Below are 25,181 nucleotides of genomic sequence, written 5' to 3' on the forward strand. Positions count from 1 at the left end.
CCCAGACAAGCTTCCCCCACAGCTGCCATTCAAGGACGGCCCTAGACACCTTCAGGCAGGCCTGGAGTCAGGAAAGAGGCGTCGGGTCGCAGGGGTCTGCGGGTGCTCGGGAGCGGGTACCGGTCCGGGAGGGCTCAGGGGCTCGGGCTGGGTTCAGAGGTTCGGATCCCGTCAGCCTACCTGCGGCCTGGAGTGGCCTGTCGGCCCGGGGGTCCTTGCAGCGGCCTGACACGCGGTGATTCCGGCAGGGACTGCAGTGTACCAGGGGAAGGGCCTGTGCTACTACACCAACGGGACGCAGCGGGTGCGGTACGTGGTCAGATACATCTACAACCGCGAGGAGTACGTGCGCTTCGACAGCGACCTGGGGCTTCACGTGGCGGTGACCGAGTACGGGCGGCCGGACGCCGAGCTCTGGAACTCACAGAAGGACTTCCTGGAGCAGAAGCGGGCCGAGGTGGACAGGGTGTGCAAACACAACTATGAGATGGACGCCCCCTTGGCCTTGAGCCAGCGAGGTGAGCGCAGGGCGCGGCTGCGGGCGCGAGTCTCGGCCGGGGAGTCGGGCGGGGGTCGCAGCCGGACCCCGCGCGGACCCCGGGGTGACCGGCAGGAGGGTGTCCGCGGGGAGAGGCGGCGACGGGGGCGCTCGGGGGACTCGGTGCCGCAGCCTGGAACCTTCCGCAGGGCGCCCGCAGCTGCCCCGCCCTGACGCTGCTCTTGGGCAGAAACAGTTTTGATACTCGGGCCAATTCCCCACCGAGTCTTGAAACCCTGAGGACATAAAATCATTAGTTCTTTCCGCCATCTCTGGCGGAGACAAAATCTCCCCAGAGCCAAATTACCGGAAACCGCTGTAGGGTCTGTTCTTAAAAACAGGAATTTATCTCGGAGGTGCTGTTACGGCAAGCGCACCACCAGAGGGCAGCAGAGCGCACCAGCATCTCTAGGTTCCCTCCCTCCCGCCCTTCCTCAGAGAATTTTCTTCCCTATATTTCAGAGTTGATGGGTGAATAATAATACTCTCTCAGGAGCCTTAAATTTACATATTAATCTTTGTTTTCAAAGGTTTTCTTTAATCTTTCTGATTCCAATTGGAATTTATTTTACTTGGACATGTACTATAATAATGGGCTGGAGATATAGCACAGTGGATAGGGCATTTGCCTTGCACGCAGTTGACCCGGGTTCTATTCCTCTGTCCCTCTCGAAGAGCCCAGAAAGCTACCAAGAGTAACCCGCTCTCATGGCAGAGCCTGGAAAGCTTCCCGTGGTGTATTCAATATGCCCAAAACAGTAACAAGTCTGACAATGGAGACGTTACTGGTGCCCATTTGAACAAATCATGAACTGGAGGACAGTGTTTTCAATACAGGTCCTCCTAACTTTTAGCAGACTATTCCCTGCTTTCTTCTGACTACATCCTAATGTTATATAGTACGTAAATATTTATTTCTATAATATTGCATAAGTTAATATTTTTCTCACAAACGGTTGCCAAATCTTTTACCCCTAACCTGTAAAGAAAAAAATATTTTAGAAATCCATATACCTGACTACAATTCTAGTCAGACAAGGAAGCAGACCCAAAATTAGAGTGAAAGGTGTAATTTAAAATTCTGCCATTCAATTGGGGTGCTGAATTCACTAGCTGCCTCTAACAGTGTAAGTCCTACTTAAACTTTCACGCTCACGTCATGTTCTCAGTAACCAAACCAACCTCTGTAAAAATCTCAAAATATAGTTATTGAAATGATGATAATGTCTGACTGCAAATTAAGCAAGTCTGTTTTTTTGGATTGAATTACCATGAGATACAAAGCTGTTCATGATCAGCCAGTTTTAGTCATACAATCTTCCAAGACCCACCTCTGTACCAGTGTATATTTCCCACCACCCATATCCCCAGTTTTTCTCCTGCCTCCTGCCCCACCCCGTCTCTGAGTCTCTAATGGCAGGCACTTTACTTCTCTCTCTCTCTCTCTCTCTCTCTCTCTCTCTCTCTCTCTCTCTCTCTCTCTCTCTCTCTCCCTACCTCAGGGCATTATGGTTTGCAATACAGATACTAAGGGGTTATCGTCTTTGTTGCTTTACCTATTTTTAGCACACAGTTCTTATCCAGAATGGTAATTTCTGACTATTTTTGTCATAGTGGTCCCTTCTCTATCCCAACTCCCTTCTCCCCCAGCACTTCAGGCAGGCTTCCAACCAATCCTCCTGGCCCTTGTTTCTACTGAACCTGGGTATTCGTCTCATATTCTGTTTTTCTTTTTTTGTATCCCACAAATGAATTCAATCATTCTATGTTTGTCCCTCTCCTGACTCATTTCACTCAACATGATACTCTCCATGTGCATCCATTTATTTTTTATTTATTTATTTTTTGCAAGAGACATATGTTTAATTTCATTAGTAAGAATGAATGTATAAGGATTTTTTTTAAACCTTTATTTATCTATTTATTTATTTTTATTAGTGAAATACCATGAGGTACAGTTGTAGACTTACAAATTTTTGTGCTTGGGTCTCAGTTATACACCGTGTGCATCCATTTATAAGCGAATTTCATAACGTCACTTTTTCAAACATGTGCATGTTACATTGTTTGGATGTACCATAGTTTCTTTAAACAGTCATCTGTTCTCAGACACTGCGACACTCCTGTTGTTTTCAGATTCTGTCTATTATGAACAGTGCTGCAATGAATATAGTAAAACAGATGTGCTTTTGGGCTGCTGAGGTATATTCCGAGTAGTGTTGCTGGACAATATGGAAGCTCCAAGTTCTAGCTTTCTGTTTTCTAAAAGGCTGAACCAGTTGACATTCCCACCAATAGCGAAGGAAACTCCCTTTTTCCCCACATCCATGCCAGCACTGGTTGTTCTTGTTGTTCGTTTGCTATATGCCAGTCTCTGGTATGAGATGATATCTCATTGTTTTGATTTGCATCTCCCTGATGATTAGGGATATAGGGATGTAGGACCTTTTTTCATGTGTCTTTTGGTCTTTTGAGCTCTTTGAGGAGGTTGCTGTTCATTTTTCTTCCCAGTTTTTGATGGCATTTGATGGTTTTTTTCTTGTAAAGTTTTACCAGTGCCTCATATATCTTAGAAATTAGCCCTTCATCAGATAGGTAATGGTTAAATAATTTTTCCCATTCTGTGAACTGTCTTTGTATCTTACTCACCATTTCTTTTGAGGTGCAGAGCTTCTTAGTTGAAAGTAGTCCCATTTGTTTATCTTTGCTTTCATTGCTTGTTCAGTGATGTTTCATCCTTGAAGATTCCTCCAGCATCAATGTCATAGTGAGTTTTGGCCATATTTCCCTCCAGGTATGTTATGGATTCAGGTCTGATATTGAGGTGTTTAATCCACTTTGATCTGACTTTTGTGCCTGGCATTAGAAAGAGGTCTGAGTTTACTGTATTCCCTTTTTTCTTTATTTTTCTTTTTGCTTGTAGCTGCCCAGTTTTCTCAGAACCACTTGTTGAGGTGGCTTTCCTTGCTCCCCATCATATTTCTTGCTGCTGTATCAAAGATTGGGTGATTAGATATTTGAGGATCTATGTCAGGATATTTAACTCTGTTCCATTGGTCTGCGGGTTTCTTTCTATTCCAATATCATGCTGTTTTAATTACATCTGCTTTGTAGTACAGTTTGAATTTGGGGAAGGTGATGACTCCCATTTTCTATTCCCCAAGGATTGATTTTGCTATTTGTGGGGTTTATGTTCCATTTGAAAAATAAGTAATTCTTATAAAAAAGGAAAATAAGAAATCTTAAGAGTACATAGGTAATCAGCTATTTAATTAAACGCATATGAATGTAAAGAGAACATGCTAAGATGAAATGAAAGAACATAAGATATTAAAATAAATAAAATGTACATGAAATATTAACTCAATCTACACAAAACAATAACTGTAGCACTGTAGCACTGTCTTCCCTTTGTTCATCGATTTGCCTGAGCAGGTCTAGGAACATCTCCATCATAGACTTGTTACTGTGTTTGGCATGTTGAATACATCATGGGTAGCTTGGCAGGCTTTGTTGTGCGGGTGAGATACTCTCGGTAGCTTGCCGGGCTCTCTGAGAGGGGCGGAGGAATTGAATTAGCTCAGCCGGGCCAGCTGTGTGCAAGGCAAATGCCCTGCTCTGTGCTATGGATAAAGGATAAGACAGTACAATGAAAGGAGTTTGGAATTACCAAATAGTAATAAGAAAAGGTAGAGTGGCAGAAATGTGATATTTTGTCAGCATTTGAGGTTTCAAGGTTCCTTATTTTCCTTAAACATTTATAAGCTTTCTTATTTCTTTTTTACCTTTCTTTTGATCAAGATGCCTAGCTATTTGCTATATTTTATTTCTTTTTAATTGAATATCCGTGAGCTACAGTTACAAAACTTTCATGTTTGAGTTTCAGTCATACAATGATTGAACACCCATCCCTGAACCAGTGTTCATTTCCTACCACCACTGTCCCCAGTATCCCTCGTCCCCCCACATCCCACGCCTCCCCTACATCTATGGCAGACTATTTCCCTCTTTGTCTCTTTATATTTATGGGTATTATGGTTTGCAATACAGAGACTGAGAGGCTATCATGTGCGGTCCTTTATCTACATTCATCAGGTGAAACTCCGGGGTGACTAATGGCTCTGTGCTCAGGAATGAGTCCTGGTGGAACTCGTGGTACCATATGGGATGTCGGGGATGAAACCCCAGATGGACACATGCTAAGCAAATACCCTATCTGATGAACAATCACTTCAGCCCCCAAAGTATAAACTTTTGAAATAGCTTTCCTGTATGTTTTTCCAGATTGTGAATGCTATTACTTGTTTTTGAGTTCCAGTGCCTCTCAAATTTCTATTATTGAATTAATTAATAAATGCACAAAGAAATGTAAAATATGGATATATGATATGAAAAGGAGATGGCTGCTTAATAATAGAAATATTTTTGTACATGGTGTTAGGCAGAGTTCTGATCCCATTTTTTTGCATGTAGCCGTCCAGTGATGCCAGCACAATTTGTTAAAGAGGCTTTCCTTACTCCACTTCACATTACTTGCATCTTTATCAAAAAGTAGATGATCATATGATTGAGGGGAGATGTCAGTGCATTCAACCCTGTTCCACTGGTCTGCAGTTCTGCCTTTGTTCCAGTACCATGCTGTTTTAATTATTACTGCTTTGTAGTACAGTTTGAAGTTCGGGAGGTTGATTCCTCCCATTTTCTTTTTCCCAAGAATTGCTTTAGCTATTCGTGGAGGCTTATTGTTCCATATAAATTTCAAGAGTGTTTGCTCCATTTCTTTGAAGAATGTCATGGGTATCCTTATAGGGATTGCATTGAATTTATACAATGCTTTCGGTAGTATTGCCATTTTGACAATGTTAAGTCTCCCGACCCATGAGCAGGGGATATCTTCCATTTCCTCATGTCCTCTTTTATTTCCTGAAGTAGCGTTTTGTAGTTTTCCCCCGGAGGGGGAAGGGCGTTGACCGGCCCGCCCGCTCCTCTCGGGAAAGAAAGATGGCGGCCGCACGGGAGCCTTGTGGAAAGCGGGTTTGAGCCGGACTCGGGGGAGCGGCGGGGACCTCATGGGAAGGGGGGCTTTGTGGGCCGTCCCCCACGCCCCACCGAGGTCGCCAGCTGCCCCCCACGAGCGGCTCTCCGGCACGGCCACGGAAACCAATCTCTTAACTAGCTAACTTTTAATAGAAATTCTTCCAGGGTCAATAAGTAAAGTAGCAGAAATTCAAAACCGCGCGGCCGCTATCGCGGCCACGCGACATCATTTTATTCTTAAACCAAGTTGTAGAAAGCAAATCATTTCACAACGCTGTTTCAGCATGTCTGATTGGGGGGGGGGTGGGTCGTAAACTCTAAACAATAATTGTGCATCTTCTATCGAAATAATCGATCTAGTCAAAGTAGATAGAGTATTAACTAGAACTCATCTGCCTCACAAAGAATTGGGAGGGGTGGGAGGTGGGGGTCTATTGGGGTTCGGGGTTAAAAATGAGTATTGGTAAAGGGAAATGTGTTTGGTATCTACATGACTGAGACCTAAACCCGAAAGCTCTGTAACTTTTCCCACAGTGATTCAATAAATAAATAAATTATAAAAAAAAAACCTGAAATAAAAAACATTATGTAGTTTCAGGGATTTAGCTTTATACTTCTCCATATAATACTAACCACTTTGTACCTATTCTTATTTCTTGTTTTATATCACTATTCCTGGGATAATGAGAGGGTTCAAAGTCCCACAGCAGTGGGAGAAAATCAAAATTGCTATTGCCTTCTCTACTTGGAAGAGCACTGGGACCTGCAGAGCATTGTGTTATATCCTAGTTCAGAGTAGTTACTAGAAATGGTCCTGATGGAAGGGAAAAGAAGTTAATGTTTATCATAACATATTTTCATATGACCTATATAATTATGATATAGCACTGTTCTCCCATTGTTCATCGAGTTGCTTGAGTGTGCCCAGTAACGTCTCCATTGTGAGACTAATTGTTACTGTGTTTGGCATATCAAATACGTCACGGGTAGATTGCCAGACTTTGCCATGTGGGTGAGATACTTTTGGTAACTTGCCAAGCCCTCTGAGAGGGGTGGAGGAATCGAACCTGGGACGACTAGTCAGCCACGTGCAAGGCAAGTGCCCTACCAATGTGCTATTATGAAATATAACTTTTAAAAGAGCTGATTTTTTTTTTAGCTTTTAATAGCAACTGAGTAACTCTCTCTTGGCGCTGTAAACTAACTGATGTGTTTATTCAAGCTAACAAAATGACTAAGCTTGGATCCTAATCAAAGTTCTAAAACCTAGGGATCTTTTCACTTTGTTACCAAGGAAGGACTCAGCACCTTGGAATGATTCCATGCCCGGTGTCTATCTCAGTATGTGTTTTTATGTCTGTTGCTTTTCTCAGCGAAACCTAAAGTGACCGTCTACCCAAGCAAGACAGACGCTTTAAACCACCACAACCTGCTGATGTGTTTGGTGACAGATTTCTACCCAGGCCAAGTGAACGTTCGGTGGTTCCGGAATGAACAGGAGGAGACAGCTGGCGTTGTATCCACCCCACTTATTAGGAATGGGGACTGGAGCTTCCAGATCATAGTGATGCTGGAAATGACTCCCCAGCGTGGAGATGTCTACACCTGCCAAGTGGAGCACCCCGTGCTCGAGACCCCCATCACCGTGGAGTGGCGTAAGGGACAGTTTGTTTCTGGTCAACTATGGGTCTCTCAAGTCAGTGGGCAGAGTTTCTCTGAGCCTAGTTTATTTTATTCTTGATTTTTTTGCATGAAACTTTGTTTAAAGCTTATTTATAATTTACAAACTAGTTCACAAATGCTAGTTGAACTTTCTGTATCATTGTTTTCAGTCACTGAGCTCAGTGGACTTGTATGAATTTTCTCCATGTAATTTTTTGTGCTCCTACGGGGATATCAGTTCTGTGAAGTTTAGACATGTTACATGGTAAGAAGCAGTATGCTTCAGGAGCTTTGGAACTTCCAGTGTCTCATGGCATCTTTCCAAGATCATATGTGAAGCTGGGCTGTTTCTCTGGTGGTAGTGCAAACTGAATATGGATGGGTGGAGTGCTGGGTTTTGGCATGGTGGGGACACTCTCTGCCCCCATCCCCGTTAAGGCTCTAGAGATCTGCACCACAGGGAGGTAGGCCACCCTGGAATAAGTCAGCTGCCAGTGTGTGTGTGAGGTCAGTCACAAAGCTGGACCTTCTGTCTGGTGGTAGTGGGAGCATATGTCGATATTTTATTTCAGACATCATTCGTGAGCTGGATGGAAACTACAGAAAACTTGATTACAAGAGCATCAAAATAATTCTGATGTGATTTTCTTTCCAGGTTTTAGGGATATTACTCCTCTTATTGTGGTCCCAGAACCCAGCACTGATAACTCTGAAACATTGACTATTAGAGCTTGTAACTGGGGCCTTAGGGTAAAGGTACTTCAGGGAGCTAGAATCCATTCCCCACTTTCCTCTTCTCTCACCAGCTCACTGTGTCTAAGAATCAATTAGTGGGTCTTTCCATCTTGTAGGGAGTGGTACAAGTGAAAAACAAGGTTTTTCTGACACCTCCTGTTTGGTACTCAAGTTAGAGTTTAGATCCTCAACTAAGGAACTCATGAGTTGTGGAGCAAATGCTGACACTCAGACTTTCCTCCCTAGGAGCCCAGTCTGATTCTGCCCGGAACAAGATGCTGAGTGGCATTGGAGGATTTGTGTTGGGGTTGATATTCCTTGGATTGGGCCTCTTCATCCATTACAAGAACAAGAAAGGTAAATTCACCTTGGAAAATGAGGAAAATAAGCTATGCATCAATCTCCAGATTGCCCTTTTTCCTCCTGACCCTGAAAGGAAGGAGCCCATGCTGCTAGTGAAATGAGTCAGAACAACCTTGCTGGAGATTTTTAAAGTCTGATTTGAATAGTTAATGGTAGTTTTCTAACATGTAGAGAATGTCCTAGGACTTTCCCATTCTCCATAGTCTCAGTGGCTTGTTTCTAAAATCTTTTAATAAGGCTCAGACTTAAGGCCACTCAATTAGAGGTGTGGTGTTTGTATTTACGTAAGCTACTCAGTCAATGATACTGTAATCAGGAGGTTTCCATAACAACAACCAAAGTGGAAACTGTGCCTGTCAAGGTGAGAGGCTGCTGAGAGTAGGGGATCCTGGGGACATGGGTGGAGGGAAGTTGAATTGGTGAGGGAATAAAATATGCCTGAAACTCTACTATAAAAAACTTTGTAACTAATGGCAACGTAATAATAAAACAAAGAAAAGGAAAGAAAAGAAGAAGGTTGGAATGTTGACTTCTGGTGGCAGTTTTATTCCTTGGATGAGGGTAGGGTGGAGGATTTGGTTTCTGGTAATGAAGGTCTTGTAACAGATGGCTAGGGAAGAAGAAAAATCCAGTTGTGTTCCAAATGTCACTTCTGTTTGGGGTAAATGAGAAACTGTCGATTTGAGTAATGAAACCCTTGTCTCTCTAACTTCCTTTTGTAGGACCTCATGGGCCTTTGCCAACAGGTACTCTTTTTTTGCTCTGATTCAACGTGGGGTTCAGGGAAGGAATAAGTAAAGGAGGAAAGGGTGTGAGGTGGTCTCAATTTGTGACATATTTTCCCTTACAAAATCAACAGTTAGTAGAGAATTATACTTAGTTTCTGTAGAAACTGCTGAGCTTCTTCCGTTCAAAGAGGACACACATTGGTGGGATCTTTCTCTGAAACTTGCAGTCAGAGGTACAGCTTGGGTGTTAGATATCAGAATAATGCCTAAAATATTTCACATATTGTCAGCGACTTCCTTTGTGTAGTTACTGATGAGTGAATATTGGCGTAGAGAGGTAGTATAGAGGGTGGAATGCTTGTCTTGCCTTGCACGCTACTATCCTGGGTTCCATTAACAGTAACCCAAATAATCCCTTGAGCTGAGTTGGGTGTGGTCTCTGAGCAGCAAACTCAAGTAAGTTTTGAAAACTGCTGGGTTTCCCCACCAAAAAAAAAAAAAAAAAAAGTGAAAATAGCTGCTAGAAGTGGAAAATAGCTACTAGAGGTTGAAAATTTGAATCTTAATTAGATTTATAAAAAAACATGAAGTCCTCATATCCTTCAGCAAGGTAACAACTTCCCTGCTTCCCACACATCAGAACAGATCTGTTAGTTGCCATTTGATTTTTAGATAAATTGATCTTAACTCAGATGTCATGGGAGGTGAAGACCACGTGAGAGGGCCCTCAGCTTTCTTGATCTGATTTCTCTAAGGGGAGGAAAGAGGTTCCATTCCTCGGGGTGCACTATGCTCATCACTCTCTCTTCTACAGGGCTCCTGCACTGACTTCTGATGATCTCCTGAAGGTCTTTGATGGATACTTCTTTCTCCTCTTCTGTAATACCTGCCTGTAACTGCCCATAATTTGCAGTTGCCTGCAAGTTTCTGTCTCTGAGATTGGAATCTTCTGACTCTGAGACAGTCTTTAGATCACTTCCTGTAATCACTTCCTGTACTCACTACTTGGAGAGTCTGGTTGTGAAGTTTCATCCTGCACTGACCCTAGAGCCTGTTTGTGCAGCTGCTATGAAGACAAGGGCTTTTTTTTTCCCATTGTGTGTCGATTTGCTGTTCAAAAGAAGCACATGAAACCATATATCTGGCTGTAGAGATTTAGCAGAATTAAATACAATTATTTACTGGATAAATAATTAATTAATTATTAATTAAATAATAATATAAATATTGTATACCTAGGTCAAGAAATCAACATGATGAATGACCTGGCACCTGAGTTGCGCAGGAGGAAGAGAGCGGCTTGGAATGCCTTCAAGAGCATTGAAGAAATAACTAAAAGGACAAAGAACCTCCAGCTACGAGCACATCTCTTTGATTCCACTGTTCTTACTGCATTAACATATGCCTCAGAGACCTGGACCCTACGAAAACAGGATGAGAACACTATTCGGGTCTCTCAAAGAGGAATCGAAAGAACTATGCTTGGAATATCACGATTCACTCAAATGAGAGATAGAATCCGGAGTTCTGATCTTCGTCAACGCTCAGGAATCAGGGACGCTGTCTCATTTGCCAAGACATCAAAAATCAGATGGGCTGGACACGTAATGAGGTTTACAGACAACCGCTGGACTAGAGCCATTACTGATTGGATTCCACGGGACATCAAAAGATCACGTGGACGCCCACCTATAAGATGGTCAGACTTCTTCGTCAAGACCCTAAATGATCGGTTTGAGGCTCTGCATGTTCCTAAAACGAACAGATACCATTGGGCTACGCTAGCACGCAACCGGGATGAATGGAGACGTTACTGGCACCCGCTCGAATAAATCGATGAATAACGGGGATTAAGTGATTAAGTGAAATACAATTATGAATAGTATTTATAATGAGATTTCTAATTTATGCTAATTAGATTTTAAATTCATATGACATTATATTAGTTTTGGATTCTAGCACTTATTTGATATCTCTATATGATGAAATAATTATGATAAAATGTCTAATGTCCATGTACTTATAATCAAAATATTTTTCTTGTAGTGAGAACCTTTCAGACATGCTCTTTCAGTTGCTTTAGAATATACAAGTTTATTAACTATAATCACCATTGTGTCCATTATATGACCAAAATGCAATTATTTCATAACTGGAAGTTCCCAACAACCACTAGGCTTCAAAAGCCCAAATTCTGGAAAGATGTTTTCTATTCTGGCTCACAAATTTCCTATTAAGACCTTTTCCAAACAGGAGATCTAAATTATGCCAACAACTATTGGAGCTTTGTTGGAACTAAGGATATAACTATTTTGAGATAAAAAGTTTCATCTATTTACTCTTTCAATGTAGGTTACAGTAGTGTTAATTCTCATGGTTTTTGGATAGGAAATCAAGCACCTTAAACACTAATACATCCCAGAACCTCAATCCCTGTCCTGATATCACTCCTAATCTACTTTCCTTTCACTACCCACCCCCCACCCAACTTCATCGCTTCTTTTCTTTCCTCCCTGGCTTCCACATTCTCCCAGTTTGAGAATTTCAGTTTTGCAATTAAATGAGAATTTTTTGCCTTCCTTTAAAAATTTATATTTTTTGTTTCTGAGAAATATTTAATTTCTACTTTTTTTAAAAGAAAACACGCATATACGCTCACACATACAAAGTGGGTTGACAATAAGCTTTGAAGTACATGCAATTATCTGCGAAACATGCATTGAAAATACGTCTGTTTAAAACACATTTTTTAATATTTTAAAAACAAACAAGCAAAACTTTATATGAAAAAGGAAATATCTAAGAAGGTATTTCCAAAAGAGAAATTGCCAGTGGAAAATAAATGCTTGCAGAGTTGGTTGTTTATTCTCATTAATAATTAGAGAAATACAAGCGTAACATTCTGTGAAACACTACTCATGTCCTCCAGACAGGTGGAACGTAAGACAATGTATGGGTATGTTGAGATAATACAAATGTTATGGCAAATGACTTGCAAGTAGTGAACTCAGGACTGAACCCAGGTCCATATGGTCTCCTAAGCATCACAGGGTGTGGCTCTAGAGATCTTTATTTTGATTTATTTATTTATTTATTTGCTTTTGGGATCACACTTGCGATGCTCAGGGATTGCTCCTGGCTGTGCTCTCAGGAATCACTCCTGGTGGTGCTTGGGGGAACATATGGGATGCTGAGAATTGAACCTGGGTTGGCCGCATACAATGCAAACAACCTGACCTCTGTGCTCTGACCTCCAGCGCCTCCAGAGGCCTTTAAGCACAGCTCTGTGGCTTGAAATCTCTGGATCCACATGTCCTGAGTGGTACCACATCCATTTGCCTTTGTATTGAATCTCCAGCTCTGTCCGCTGAGATCATGAGATGGTATCCTGGATTCCTTGAGGACTCCAATTTTCAAAATGAAACAAAAACTGACAAGAATTGAGTTATTGTGTAAATGGATCCTGAGAGTGTACCCGGAGAAAAGCTATTTGAATGACAATTTGGCACTAAAATTTAAAGTTGAACATAGGCATACTAATAATTTGCCATCCTAGGGCTTCCAAACAATTCTAATATTAGAACAACTCAGCTGAAAAATAAAGGATCTAAGCTGCAAGGTATATTAAAATAACAATGGTAGTAACTCAAAAGACTATCCATATTAGGTGGGTAAGTATATAGTTGTGCCATCCATAAAACATAATCCACAATAGAATAAAAATAAGTGAACAACTGCTATGGAAAAGATCTTTGAACAGCCTCCTTACCTATAATGTTAGGAAAAGAAGCCAGAAAACTCACATTTATTTATAGGAGATTTAAAGGAGGGTATACTTATCTACATTGTATGTGACTACATTTACAGGTCATACAAACTTGACAAAAGCAAAACAAGATTCATTGGGTCATAATGAACTTGCTTCTAGGAAGTAAACATGGTGTTATTGTATCTTTTGATTCACAGTTTTTTTGTACCCAATTAGTGACTATTTGATAGTTCTAGTGTTTGTTAAATTTTACATATATATGCTTGATATCATATCTCTATTATGCTATATTTAAAAACACTGTACAAAGTGGGAATGTATAGTGCTTACCTTGCATATGGTCTATCTGAATTCAGTACCTGGCACTTGGTATCGTTCCCAAGTCCTGCCAGGATTGACCCCTGAGTACAGGGTCAGTAGCAGTAAGTTCTTAGCACTTCTGAACACAGTAAAGAAAAACAAAACCAAAAACTCCAAATTTTAAAAAAAAAACACCAAATCCATAAAAAATAGAAAGTCTAGTACTTAAAAAATGAAGTGAGGAAATTTGTGTAATGATGCTATATAGAATTTGGGATTTAGGGATACTAAATAATAGTTCTTCATTTTTGTATAAGTCATTCTGTGGTCCTAATTCTGACCTAAGCACTTTGTGCAACCTCAGAATTAGTGATAATCACTGTCCCTGTATTTGTTCCCTACCAAGTTTTAAGTAAAAATCTCATACCCTGTAATGTTAGCACTCTTACTCCTGGGGTAGAAAATTGTGCTTTTCAGATGATTAGGCTACAGAGAGCGTTGTTGTCTACATTTCTCTATCCCCGAATTCAATATTTGATGAGTATCTTGTGTCCCAGAAAATATCTTGGACTATAAATACTTTTTTCTGTTTCTTGGCTCACACCTGGCCATACACAGGGGTTACTCCTTGTTCTGCACTCCGGAGTTACACATGGCAGTGCTCAGGGGACCATATGGGACATATGAGATGATGGGAATAGAACTCGTGTTGGCCGCGTGAAAGGCAAAAGCCCTACCCGCTGTGCTATCTCTCCAGCCCCCAAATCTTTTTTATTTACTTTCTGGGACTTCTTCATACTTCTCTATGGGTTCACTGGCATTTGTCTTGCTTCTGGCAAAGAAAGAAAGAAAGAAATGTTCCTTTTCTTTTCCTTTCATCTCTAAGACCCCAAAGTGAAACCCTGCAGAGATTGGGAAAAAAGAAATCTAGTCGAATTCTTCTCCAGGGAAGGAAAAGTCTGGATTCTGATAGACTTTTGAAGACTCCCTCGTATTTGGTTAGGATGTAACACAGCTGGCCAAAAGCCTCAGAGACCTCGTCAATTCCCTGATCTGGGCTCTCTGAAGAGGCAGTGAGCTATGGAAGTCTTCCCTATCATTAGAACATCCATCAGAAGTCCAGCTAAGGTTCAGAGGCTCCTGGGGTTTATTGCTTCAAAATTGAAAAAGACACCTTTTACTGAAGATTGGCAGCACAGTTTCATCAATTAGCTTGATTTTCTTTCTGCATAGGAAAAATTTAGGAAACCTACAGGTTTATTGATTTCACAATTCATAGGGGAAAGTCAGGCAGTCCAACAAATTTTGTTGTCATTGTTTTCTGAGATGCTACTGGCACCTGTTCGAGCAAATAGATGATCAAGGGGATGACAAGTGATACAAGCGTTTTCTGAATAAACTTTTAAAAATATAGGCCCACTCCAGGGCTTCATCATGACAGTGCAAACCTGGTAGCTCTGGCATGGCAGAACAGTGTTATGAGCCTGCGAGGCCTATATCTGGCGCCCCCAGGGGACATCAGGGCTATATCCAGTGTTGCTGGAAGTCTTGAGTTGCCTAGAGCACAACTTATTGTCTCCTACTAAGTTTTCCCATCTGAAATACATCTCTGGTGCTCTGGCTAAATGGACTATTTGTTTATTACTATTATTTAAAATTTATACTTAAAATTTATATTTTAATTGAAATATTGTTTACAAGCTTCAAAGTTCAGGGAGCAACAATTCAAGGGAACTAGGACAGGTATAGGGAAAATTTGTGGAGAGATATGACACTTTTCCATGGAATATATACATATATACTTATATGCTTGCATATGTATTTATTTTTTGTTTAGGCAACAATAGTTTTAAAGAATGAAATGATTTCCATTTTAGGCATACAATGTTATCACTCCATCTCTACCATCTAATTGCCTCTACCTCTACATCTCAGTCCATTGTCCCTTTTTAGATGCAACCCCTGTCACTGCCCAACCCCTCCCTGCCAAATTGTCACCAGCCCAGAGTGTCCCTCTGGGAAGAGGCAGTGGTGTCTGTGCCTTTGCTTTTGGTCTTAAAAGATTTAAACTTTTCCAAGGAATCCTGAACTCACGTGTGTAAGATATTTTAGATTGTGTCATGACACTGTAGATTAGCAGTAACCACCCCTTAATTACACACTCATTTTAATCTTACCTAGAGGAAGATGATTCTCTCTGGGGAGGCAGTAAACTGGGTCTACAATGTGAGTTTTGGCTATTAGTACATGCTATCAGTTCATGATTCTTTTACACAATGTCAAACAGGAGATGCAAAGTGATCAAAATAAATAAATTTTTATTCCCTTCTTCAGACTGGAGTGATAGCACAGCAGTAGGGCGTTTGCCTTGCATGCAACTGGCCTGGCTGAGCCCGGTTCCATTCCTCCACCCCTCTAGGAGAGCCCGGCAAACTACAGAGAGTATCTTGCCCGCACGGCAAAGCCTGGCAAGCTACCCGTGTCGTATTCAATATGCCAAATACAGTAACAACAAGTCTCACAATGGAGACGTTACTGGGTCCACTTGAGCAAATTGATGAATAACGTGAGGACCATGACCGTGATTCCATTCTTCCCTCTACCATCTCCCTCCATAAATCTATTTTCTTTCTTTCTTTCTTTCTTTCTTTCTTTCTTTCTTTCTTTCTTTCTGTCTGTCTGTCTGTCTGTCTTTCTTTCTTCCTTTCTTTCTTTCCTTTTTGGTTTTTTAATTTGAATCACTGTGAGATACAGTTACAAAGCTTTCATGATGGAGTTTCAGTCATACAATGAACGAACACCATTGCCTTCCCCAGTGTACATTTTCCACTACCAATGTTCCCAGTATCCCTCCTGCCACTCCTAGCTGAGTCCACCCCACCCCATCCCCTTCCTCTCTGGACGCATTTCCCTTTTTACTCTCTTCTACTTTGGACATTATAGTTTGCAGTAAAGTTACTGAGGCCATCATGTTTAGTCATCTGTCTACTTTAAGCACAACTCTCCCATCCCCAGCAATCCCTTAAACCATCATTGACTTACTCATCCCTACTCTATCCCAATTGCATTCTCGCCCAGCACATGAGTTAGGCTTCGAACTGTGGAGCAATCCTCCAGGCCCTTGTCTCTACTGTCCTTGAGTGTTAGTGTCACTTGATCACTTGACATCCCATTACTCATCGATTTCCTCGAGTGGGTGCCAGTAATGTCTCAATTAGTCTCTGTTGCATGCTAGTGTAGCCCAGTGGCATCTGCTCATTCTAAGAACACAAACAGCCTCAAACCAATCATTCAGAGTCTTGACGAAGAAGTCTAACCATCTCTTAGGTGGGTGACCAAGCGATCTTTTTGTTTTTTCTGTTTGGGTTACACCCGGTAATGCACAGTGGTTACTCCTGGTTCTGCACATCACTCAGGAGTTACTCCTGGTGGTGCTCAGAGGACCATATGGAATGCTGGGAGTCGAACCCGGGTCGGCTGTGTGCAAGGCAAACGTCCTACCCACTGTGCTATCTCTCCAGGCCTACCACGCGGTCTTTTGATGTCCCGTGGAATCCAGTTGGTAATGACTCTAGTACAGCAGTCATCTCCAAACCTCATTATGTGTCCAGCCCATCTGATTTTCGACGCCTTGGAAACGAGACAGGGTCCCTGATTCTTGATCGTCAATGGAGGTCAAAATTCCAGATTCTTTCTCTCATTTGAGTGAAGCGTGATACTCCAAGCATAGCTCTTTCGATTCCTCTTTGGGAGACCCAAGGAGCATTCTCATCCTGTTTTATAGGGCCCAGGTCTCTGAGGCACATTTTAATGCAGGAAGAACAGTGGAATCGAAGAGATGTGCCTGGAGTCAACGGTTCTTCATCCTCTTAGCTATTTCTTCGAGGCTTTTGAAGGCGTTCCAAACCGCTCTCTTCCTCCTGTGCAACTCAGGTGCCAGGTCATTTGTCATGTTGACTTCTTGACCTAGGTACACATAACTGTTGCATTCGCAGATGGTCTTCCAGTTGAGAGTGAATGGAACGTCAGTAATGAGACCATTTCTCATTAACATTGTCTTCGTGAGATTCAACTGTAGTCCAACCTTTCCTCACTCACGGTCAAAGTTGGCCATCATTTGTGACGCTTGGTTGATGTTTGCTGTTGTTAGAATGATATCATCAATGAAGCAGAGGTGGTGTGTTGTCGACTGTCTATATTCACTCCCATTCCTTCCCATTCCAGTCATCGTATGATGTTTTTGAGGGTGCCACTGAAGAGTTTCGGTGAAATGGTATCACCCTGCCGAACCCCTCTCTTGACGTCAATGATCACCTCCCTGTAGAATGGTGAGATCCTGGTAGTGAATCTGCAATACATTTCATGGAGGATCCTGATGTATTGAGTTTGAACGCGCTGATTGGGTAGGGCTTCGATGACCGCTTCCGTCTCAACAGAATCAAAGGCCTTCTTTAAATCAATAAATGTTAGAGCGGCACCTTAAACTCCCGAGAAAACTCAATGAGCTTGGTTATAGTGTGGATATGGAGTGTTCGTGTCAAGCTATGTTATTTTATATTATGCAAATGAGTATTGTCATTCTTTGTCTGTTCGTAACTCTCTGACTCATTTCACTCAGTATTATACTCTCCATGTCCATCTACTTATAAGGACATTTCACAACTTCATCTTGACAAAATGCTGCATAGTATTCCATTGTGTATATATACCATACTTTCCTTAACTATTCATCTATTCTTGGGCTCTCGGGTTGTTTCCATCTGCTAGCAATTGTGAGCAGTGCTGTAATGAACATACAATTGCAGATGTCATTTCTACTGTGATCTTTTTATTTTTTTTTAAATTATAACATTTTATTGGTGCCCTCATTCACTGAAGTTAGATGATATCCTTTTCACTTGTTTAACAGTCTTTTTTTTTTATTAGTGAAACACCATGAGGTACAGTTGTAGATTTACAATTTTTTGTGCTTGGTTGCCCAGAGCTGGGCCTCCGTGCCCGTCCCGCGCAGATCAAGGGTGAAACTGGCTTTCTAGGAGGTGGAGCTAGCTTTGCATGCTCACAGAGGGTCCCAGGCCCTTGGGGGCGGGCTGTACCTGGTTGGAATAGGAGCCGTTCAGCTTGGTTGCCCAGAGCTGGGCCTCCGTGCCCGTCCTGCACAGATCAGGGCTCTACTGTGATCTTTTTCACCTCTGGGATATATTCGCAGAAGTGAAATGACTGGGTCATATGCAAATTCAATTTCTAGGTTTTTGAGGAATGCCCATATTATTTTTCAAAAAGACTGGACCAGGGGTATGGTGCCGCCAGCAGGTCAATCTGTACCTGTGAAGCGAGTGCGTCAGCAGCCTGATGGCGCCTTCAGACTTCCAAATACTCCAAAATTGCTGTTGTGCCTTTGGCCAGACCTCAAAAACCTGGGGCAAAGTTTACCAAGAAAGTAAACGGCCAAAAGTTAAGTATGTGGGAAACACACCCACAAACCACCTCCGGCTCAGCTATATAATTGGAGGCATGGCCTCTCTGATTCCTGATTGAACTGCTTAACGGCCATGATCCCAGAGACTCAGATGCAAATCTTGAAACCCAGTGGCTTTTGGCAGAAATGTGTCTGGTCCCTGCAGTAGGTTACCGTTGCTGGGCCAACCCAGGTGAAAATAGGTTTTGTGCCTTGGCCTGTTTTCCCTGGTGGCCCAGTGGCTGCCATCCTTCAGAGGCCACTGGACCGTCAGGTTTGGGCCCACAGTGACGAAACTTGTTAGGCCTCAAGGGGTGGGGAGCGGGGGGAGCCGGGCCTGTCCTCCCCACCCCAACGAGTCTCCAAGTCATCGTCCCTGAATGGCCTCTCTGGCTCCTGATCAAGCTGCTTAATGGCCTTGATCCCAGAGTCTCAGAAACAAATCTCGAAACCCAGCAGCTTTTGGCAGAAATGCGTCCGGACCCTGCAGTTGGTTACTGTCGCCAGGCCACCCCAGGAGGGAAAGGGTGTTGTCCCTCTGCCTGCTCCTCCTTGGTGGCTTGGTGGCTGTCATCCTCCAGAGGCCATTGGACATTCAGGTCAGGGCCCGGAGTGACGAAACTTGTTGAGCCTCACAGGATGGGAGTGGAGCTGGGCCTGGTCTCCCTGTCCCAACGAGACCCCAAGTCATCGCCCACGAATGGCCTCTCTGGCTCCTGATCACGCTGCTCAACGGTCATGAACCCAGAGACTCAGGAGCAAATCTCAAAACCCAGTGACTTTTGGCAGAAATCCCTCCAGATTTTAGTGTTAAAATTTTGGAATTTCAAAATCACATGGCCCTACTTCAGTCACGTGACATCATATGTTATTCATAACCAGCAATAGAACACAAATTGTCTACTCCTGCCTTTTCAGCAGATCTGAGTGTTGGGGTAAAATCTCAAATAATAATGGTGGGTCTGGTGTTGAAATATGGAATGTGATCAAATTAGAGAAAGAGTAATGTGGAAATCATTTGCCCCACAGGTAGGAGGAGGGTGTGGGATGGGGGTATACGGGGGTTTTTGGTGATGGAGAATGGGCACTTGTGAAGGTACGGGTGTTTCATTGTATGACCGAGACTTAGACCCGAAAGGTTTGTAACTGCTCTCATGGTGATGCAATAAATAAAATTATAAAAATGGAAAAAAAGTAAGGTGGAGTTCATGCACAATACAATCAGCTAATCAGTGGCTGAATATATGGCAGAACTCCTACATAAAAAAAAAAAAAAAGGCTGGACCTGTTGGCTTCCCAGCAAAAATGAATGATAATCCTTTTTTTCTTGCATCCATGCCATCACAGGTTGTTTTTGTTCTTTTGTATGGTTTTCAGTCAGTGTGGTGTGATATGATATTGCGTTGTTGTTTTGAACTGCATCTTCATAGTGATTAGCAATGTCAAGTATTTTTTTCACATGCCTTTTGGCTATTTGTATTTTTTCTTTTGGAGGAGGTTACTATTCATTTGTTCTCCCATTTTTTTGATGGAGTTGGAGGTTTTCTTCTTATAAAGTTTTACCAGATTCTTGTATATTCTGGATATTATACCCAATACGCATTCTTTTTTTAATTATTTTATTTTAATTTTTGGTCTTTTTAAAAAAATTGAATCACTGTGAGATATACAATTACAAAATTGTTCATGATCAAATATCAGTCATAATGTTCCAATACCCATTCCTTTACTGGTGCACATTTCCCATCATGAATGACCCCAGTTTTCCTCCTGCCTACCTCCCCATGCTCAACTCCCCTGAAGCCTGCCTCTATGTTTCTCTCTCTCTCTCTCTCTCTCTCTCTCTCTCTCTCTCTCTCACACACACACACATTTTACTTCAGGCACTATGGTTTGCAACACTGTTATTGAGAGGGTATCATGCATATTCCTTTACCTCCTTTCAGCACTCAGTTTGTATCCAGTGTGGTCATTTCCAACTATCATTGACCTAGTGGTCCCTCTCTGTCCTAATAGCACCCCTTCTTCCCCTTGGTGTCATGTTTTCTACCATGGACCAGTCTTCTTGGCCCTAGCATTTACTGTCTTTGGGTATTATTCACATACTTTAAAAAAATCTTGCAAATTAGTGCAATCATTCTATGTTTATCCTTCTCCCTCTGACTGATTTCACTCAGCATGTATAAGTGAATTTCATGAGTTCATTTTTTAAACAGCCATGTAGTATTCAGTATTCCATTGTGTAGATTACCATAGTTTCTTTATCAACTCATCTGTTCTCAGGCACTGGATTGATTCTAGATTCTAGACTAGCACATATCAAAGAGAACAACCTGTGCTGGTATGGATGTAGAAAGAAAGAAACTCTCATTCACTGCTGGTGGGAATGCCGAGTGGTCCAGTCCTTCTGGAAAACAACATGGACACTCCCCCAAAACCAGAAATTGAACTTCCACACACGACCCAGCAATATGACTCCTGGTAGTATATCCCAGTGACCCAAAAACAATGCAGAAAAGTGATTCGCTGTCCTATGCTTATTGTAGCACTGTTCACAATAACCTGAAAAATTTATTGTCTTCTTTGTTTTATTACAACTATGAGTTAACAAGAACAATCCCCTTAGGACATAAGATGCAATCTTATGTTTGAAATCCTCTCATTTCTGTGATTACAGCTGTAACCTATAAATTACTTGACTAAGTAATTGATTATTTTTTCTGGCTCCCCAACCCCTCACTTATAGTTAATGATTTCCCTAGAGATTAGTATATGAATAAGCAAAATTTAACATGATATCAGAAAACAAGGGTATTAAGATGTGATGATTCTAAAGTACCATGATGCAAGTTCTGTGTGGGCTATGAGTCATAAAGGATTTTCCTTTTCATCTTGTTTGTAATAATACTTTACCTAAAGTGTGAATCAGGCAAACATTACTATACAGTTCTCTGAAATGTTCTAGTTTTGACAATGGCTGAAGCACTGCAGCACTATCCTCCTGTCCCATTGTTCATTGATTTGTTCAAGCGGGCACCAGTAACATATCCATTGTGAGACTTGTTGTTACTGTTTTTGGCCTATTGAATATGTCACAGGTAGCTTGACAGGCTTTGCCTTGCAGAGGGGATACTCTCAGTAGCTTGCCGGGCTCTCTGAGAGGAACGGAGGAATCGAACCCAGGCCGGCCTCATGCAAGGCAGATGCTGTATCCTCTGTGCTATCACTCCAGCCCCTTGACAATGGCTAACTAGAAATAAAAAATTAAAGCTTATGCTTATAAAGGACTCTTTCTTTTCTTGTGTATGTAATTTACTATTTTTATATTAAAGAATGCTATCCAAGAACAAGCCTGCACTTTTAAAAAAATTTTTTTTTATTAGTGAAACACCATGAGGTACAGTTGTAGATTTACAATTTTTTGTGCTTGGGTTTGATTATACAATGATCAGATACCTATCCCTCCATCAGTGCCCATTTTCCACCACCATGGATAATATCCCCCCCACCCCCATCCCCCCATCCCCCCCTGCCTCTGTGGCAGGGCAATCTCCTGTGTTCTCTCTCTCCTTTTGGGTGTTGTGGTCTGCAAAAGAGGCATTGAGTGGCAAACATGTTCAGTCCATAGTCTACTTTCGACATGCATCTCCCCTCCTGGGAGGATCTCCAAACACCCTTTATTTGGTGTTCCCTTCTCTATCTGAGCTGCCCTTTCCTCTAGAATGCCCGATTGGCCACTAAGCTATGGAGTAATCCTCCTGGTGCTGATCTCAGCTATTCTTGGGTATTAATCTCATATTTTGTTACTTTATATCCCCCAGATGAATGCAATCTTTCTATGTCTATCCCTCTCTTTCTGACTCATTTCGCTTAGCATGATACTTTCCATGTTGTACCACTTGTATGTACATTTCATGACTTCATCTTTTCTAACAGCTACATAGTACTCCATTGTGTAGATGTACCAAAGTTTCTTTAACCAGTCATCTGTTCTTGGGCATTCAGGTTTCTTCCAGTTTCTAAGCCTGCACTTTTTTTGTTAATTAAAATAAATGGCTTCATTGTAATTACAATTCAGAGATACATGCAATGTGAATAGGGATAAAAATAATTTGTTTGGGTGGAATCTGCCAAGCAGGACTCAAAGGGCTTGAGGGCCACTCCCAGTGATACTCAGCTCACTGGACTGGACAGTTCAATGCAAGGGCTTCCTAGTGCAGTGGTGCAAGGATCCAGCAGAGCTGGGAAGATAGGGTGGGCACCAGATCCACTCCCAGTGGTATTGAGGACAATTTTTCAGGGCTAGGGATTGACCTTGGGTCTTTGTGCATGCAAAGCCCTTTGCCCCTGACTCCTGAGTGCTCTCCCCATCTCCCATAAAAATCATTTTTTGATTAGTCTTTTTTTGGAGATATGAGAGTTGGAGGAAAAAAATCTAGAGATTTTCTAGATAATAGTCATGACTTGATCTCTCTTGAACTTTATTTTTAAATTAAAAAATTGTCTTGGTGTTTTGAACCACATCTGGCCATGATCAGGGCTTAATCCTGGTAGTGCACTGAGGGGTCACTCTTAGGAGGGCTCAGGAGACTATATATGGTGCCAGGGATTGAACCCAGATCAATGATGTGCAAGGCAAGCACCCTTCTCACTGTACTATTGCTCCAGTCCCAAACCATATTCTTTTAAATACTTGTAATTGTTCATATTTATGTCACTTCTTTAAGAGAGATATCCAAAAAAAGTTGATGGAAGTCCCAATATCCATTCTTATCTGATGGGTATTGGGTAAATAAATTTTCCCATTTTGTGGAATCTCTTTGTATTTTGTCACTGTTTTTTTTTTTTGAGCTGCAGAAACTTCTTAGTTTAAGATAGTCCCATTTGTTTATCTTTGCTTCTACTTGGCTGCTCTGTGGTGTTTCAGCTTTGAATATACCTTAGGTTTCAAAGTCATGGAGAGTTTTACCGATGTTTTCTTCTATATACGCTATGGATTCCTCTATTGAGTTCTTTTTTTTTTTTTCCTTTTTGGTTTTTGGGTCACACCTGGCAATGTACAAGGGTTACTCCTGACTCATGCACTTAGGAATTACTCCTTGTCGAGCTCAGGGGACCATATAGGATGCTGGGAATCAAACCCAGTTTTGTCATGTGCAAGGCAAATGCCCTATCCACTGTGCTATCACTCCAACCACAGAGGCCTTTAATCTTTTTGATCTGACCTGGTGTTAGATAGAGGTCTGAGTTCATTTTTCTGGAAGTAATTGTCCAGTTTCCCCAGCACCATTTATTTAAGAGGCTTTCCTTGCTCCACTTAATATTTCTTGCTTTTTTTTTTTTATCAAAGACTAAGCGCTCATATATTTGAAAGTATGTGACAGAATATGCAACTCTGTTCCATTGTTCTGTGGATCTGTTTCTATTTCAATATCATACTGTTTTAATTAGAGTAGAAGCAGCCTAATGGCTTTCATTTTATTCCCTTGCACTTGACTGAATTTAATTGATGACACCCTTCATGCTCTTCAGAGCTAGTCTGGTGAGTTTCTTTCTTTTCAATAATCATTTTAATTTTTCCAACTCTGAGTCTCTTTAGTATTCAATATTCCCATTATTTACAAATTTGTGGAACCTGGAAACCTTGGATGAATAACCTTTCTCTGCCCCCATCTGTGTATCTATGCCGAGACTAAGATTGATTTTCCTTTCCTGAAAATAGCAATTCCTTGACCCAGGTCCTGAGAAATCGGGTGGCAGGAATCATCTTCTATGCTACCCTGAACAAGCGGTCATCAGGCTCAGTTTGACAGCTGCCTCATAATGCTGGTGGGATGTGAACATATGCTGTGCAATTCCTCAGCACAGACTTTCATCGTTTCTAAATCTCCTAGGTGCCTCCCTGGGTGACAGGTGTGGATAGAGAAAAAGAGATGAATTTCCTTCTCAAGCTTGCTGTCTCTTTCCTTCTTATTCCACAAAAGTCACCCAGGGAACCTCCACAGGCAACAGAACAAACTCTGCAAAGACCAATGGTCACTTTGCCAGCGTTAGGGGTGGGTGACCCACATCACCAACTAAAATGTGTACTCTGGTTTCATTCTGGAGAAGCCTCGATATTCTCTTCAACACATATTGCTGTTTTCTTTGCTGTGATATTTAAATAAATTGTTTGATTTCACTATTTGTTTGATGTAGGATGACATTGCTTTGTCCTTCTTCCACAAGGAGCTTAGGTTTATCTGGTTACACCCATCACAGTGCTCCTGAGACACTTCCATGCCATTGTGTTTATCTGTAAACAGTCTTCCCTATGCTTTCCTCCCCACCCAGTTAATCAGCTTTCCCCTTAATCAGACTCTGTTAATTTGTAAGGTCAGATTCCTCAGAAATCTATGATTTTATATGTAAGAGTGAAATACTGCTTTTCTCCTCTCCTTATCTACACTGTGTTTGGCGAATATGTCACAGGTAGCTTGCCAGGCTTTGCCATGCGGGTGAGATACTCTCAGTAGCTTGCCGGGCTCTCCGAGAGGGGTGGAGGAATGGAACCCGAGTCGGCTGCATGCAAGGCAAACGCCCTACCCGCTG

General features: G+C 41.9%; 1 protein-coding gene across 4 annotated transcripts in view; it reads left to right on the forward strand.

The window, feature by feature from the left end:
- The window catches only part of LOC130035299 (rano class II histocompatibility antigen, A beta chain-like), a 375,487-nt gene that overhangs the window by 298,007 nt on the left and 52,299 nt on the right, over window positions 1–25,181 (forward strand). For 3 of the 4 annotated variants that reach the window (XM_056126904.1, XM_056126909.1, XM_056126912.1), the window contains exons 2-5: window positions 249–518; window positions 6,949–7,230; window positions 8,219–8,329; window positions 9,058–9,081. In XM_056126904.1, the coding sequence (XP_055982879.1) occupies window positions 249–518; window positions 6,949–7,230; window positions 8,219–8,329; window positions 9,058–9,081 (687 nt within the window). Of the gene's footprint in view, window positions 1–248; window positions 519–6,948; window positions 7,231–8,218; window positions 8,330–9,057; window positions 9,082–9,877; window positions 9,912–25,181 lie in introns of all 4 variants that reach the window. The other variant, XM_056126908.1, reaches the window with a different exon arrangement.

Source organism: Sorex fumeus, unplaced genomic scaffold (genome assembly GCF_029834395.1).
Source record: "Sorex fumeus unplaced genomic scaffold, SorFum_2.1 ptg000063l, whole genome shotgun sequence".
In the NCBI taxonomy this organism is placed as follows: Eukaryota; Metazoa; Chordata; class Mammalia; order Eulipotyphla; family Soricidae; genus Sorex; species Sorex fumeus.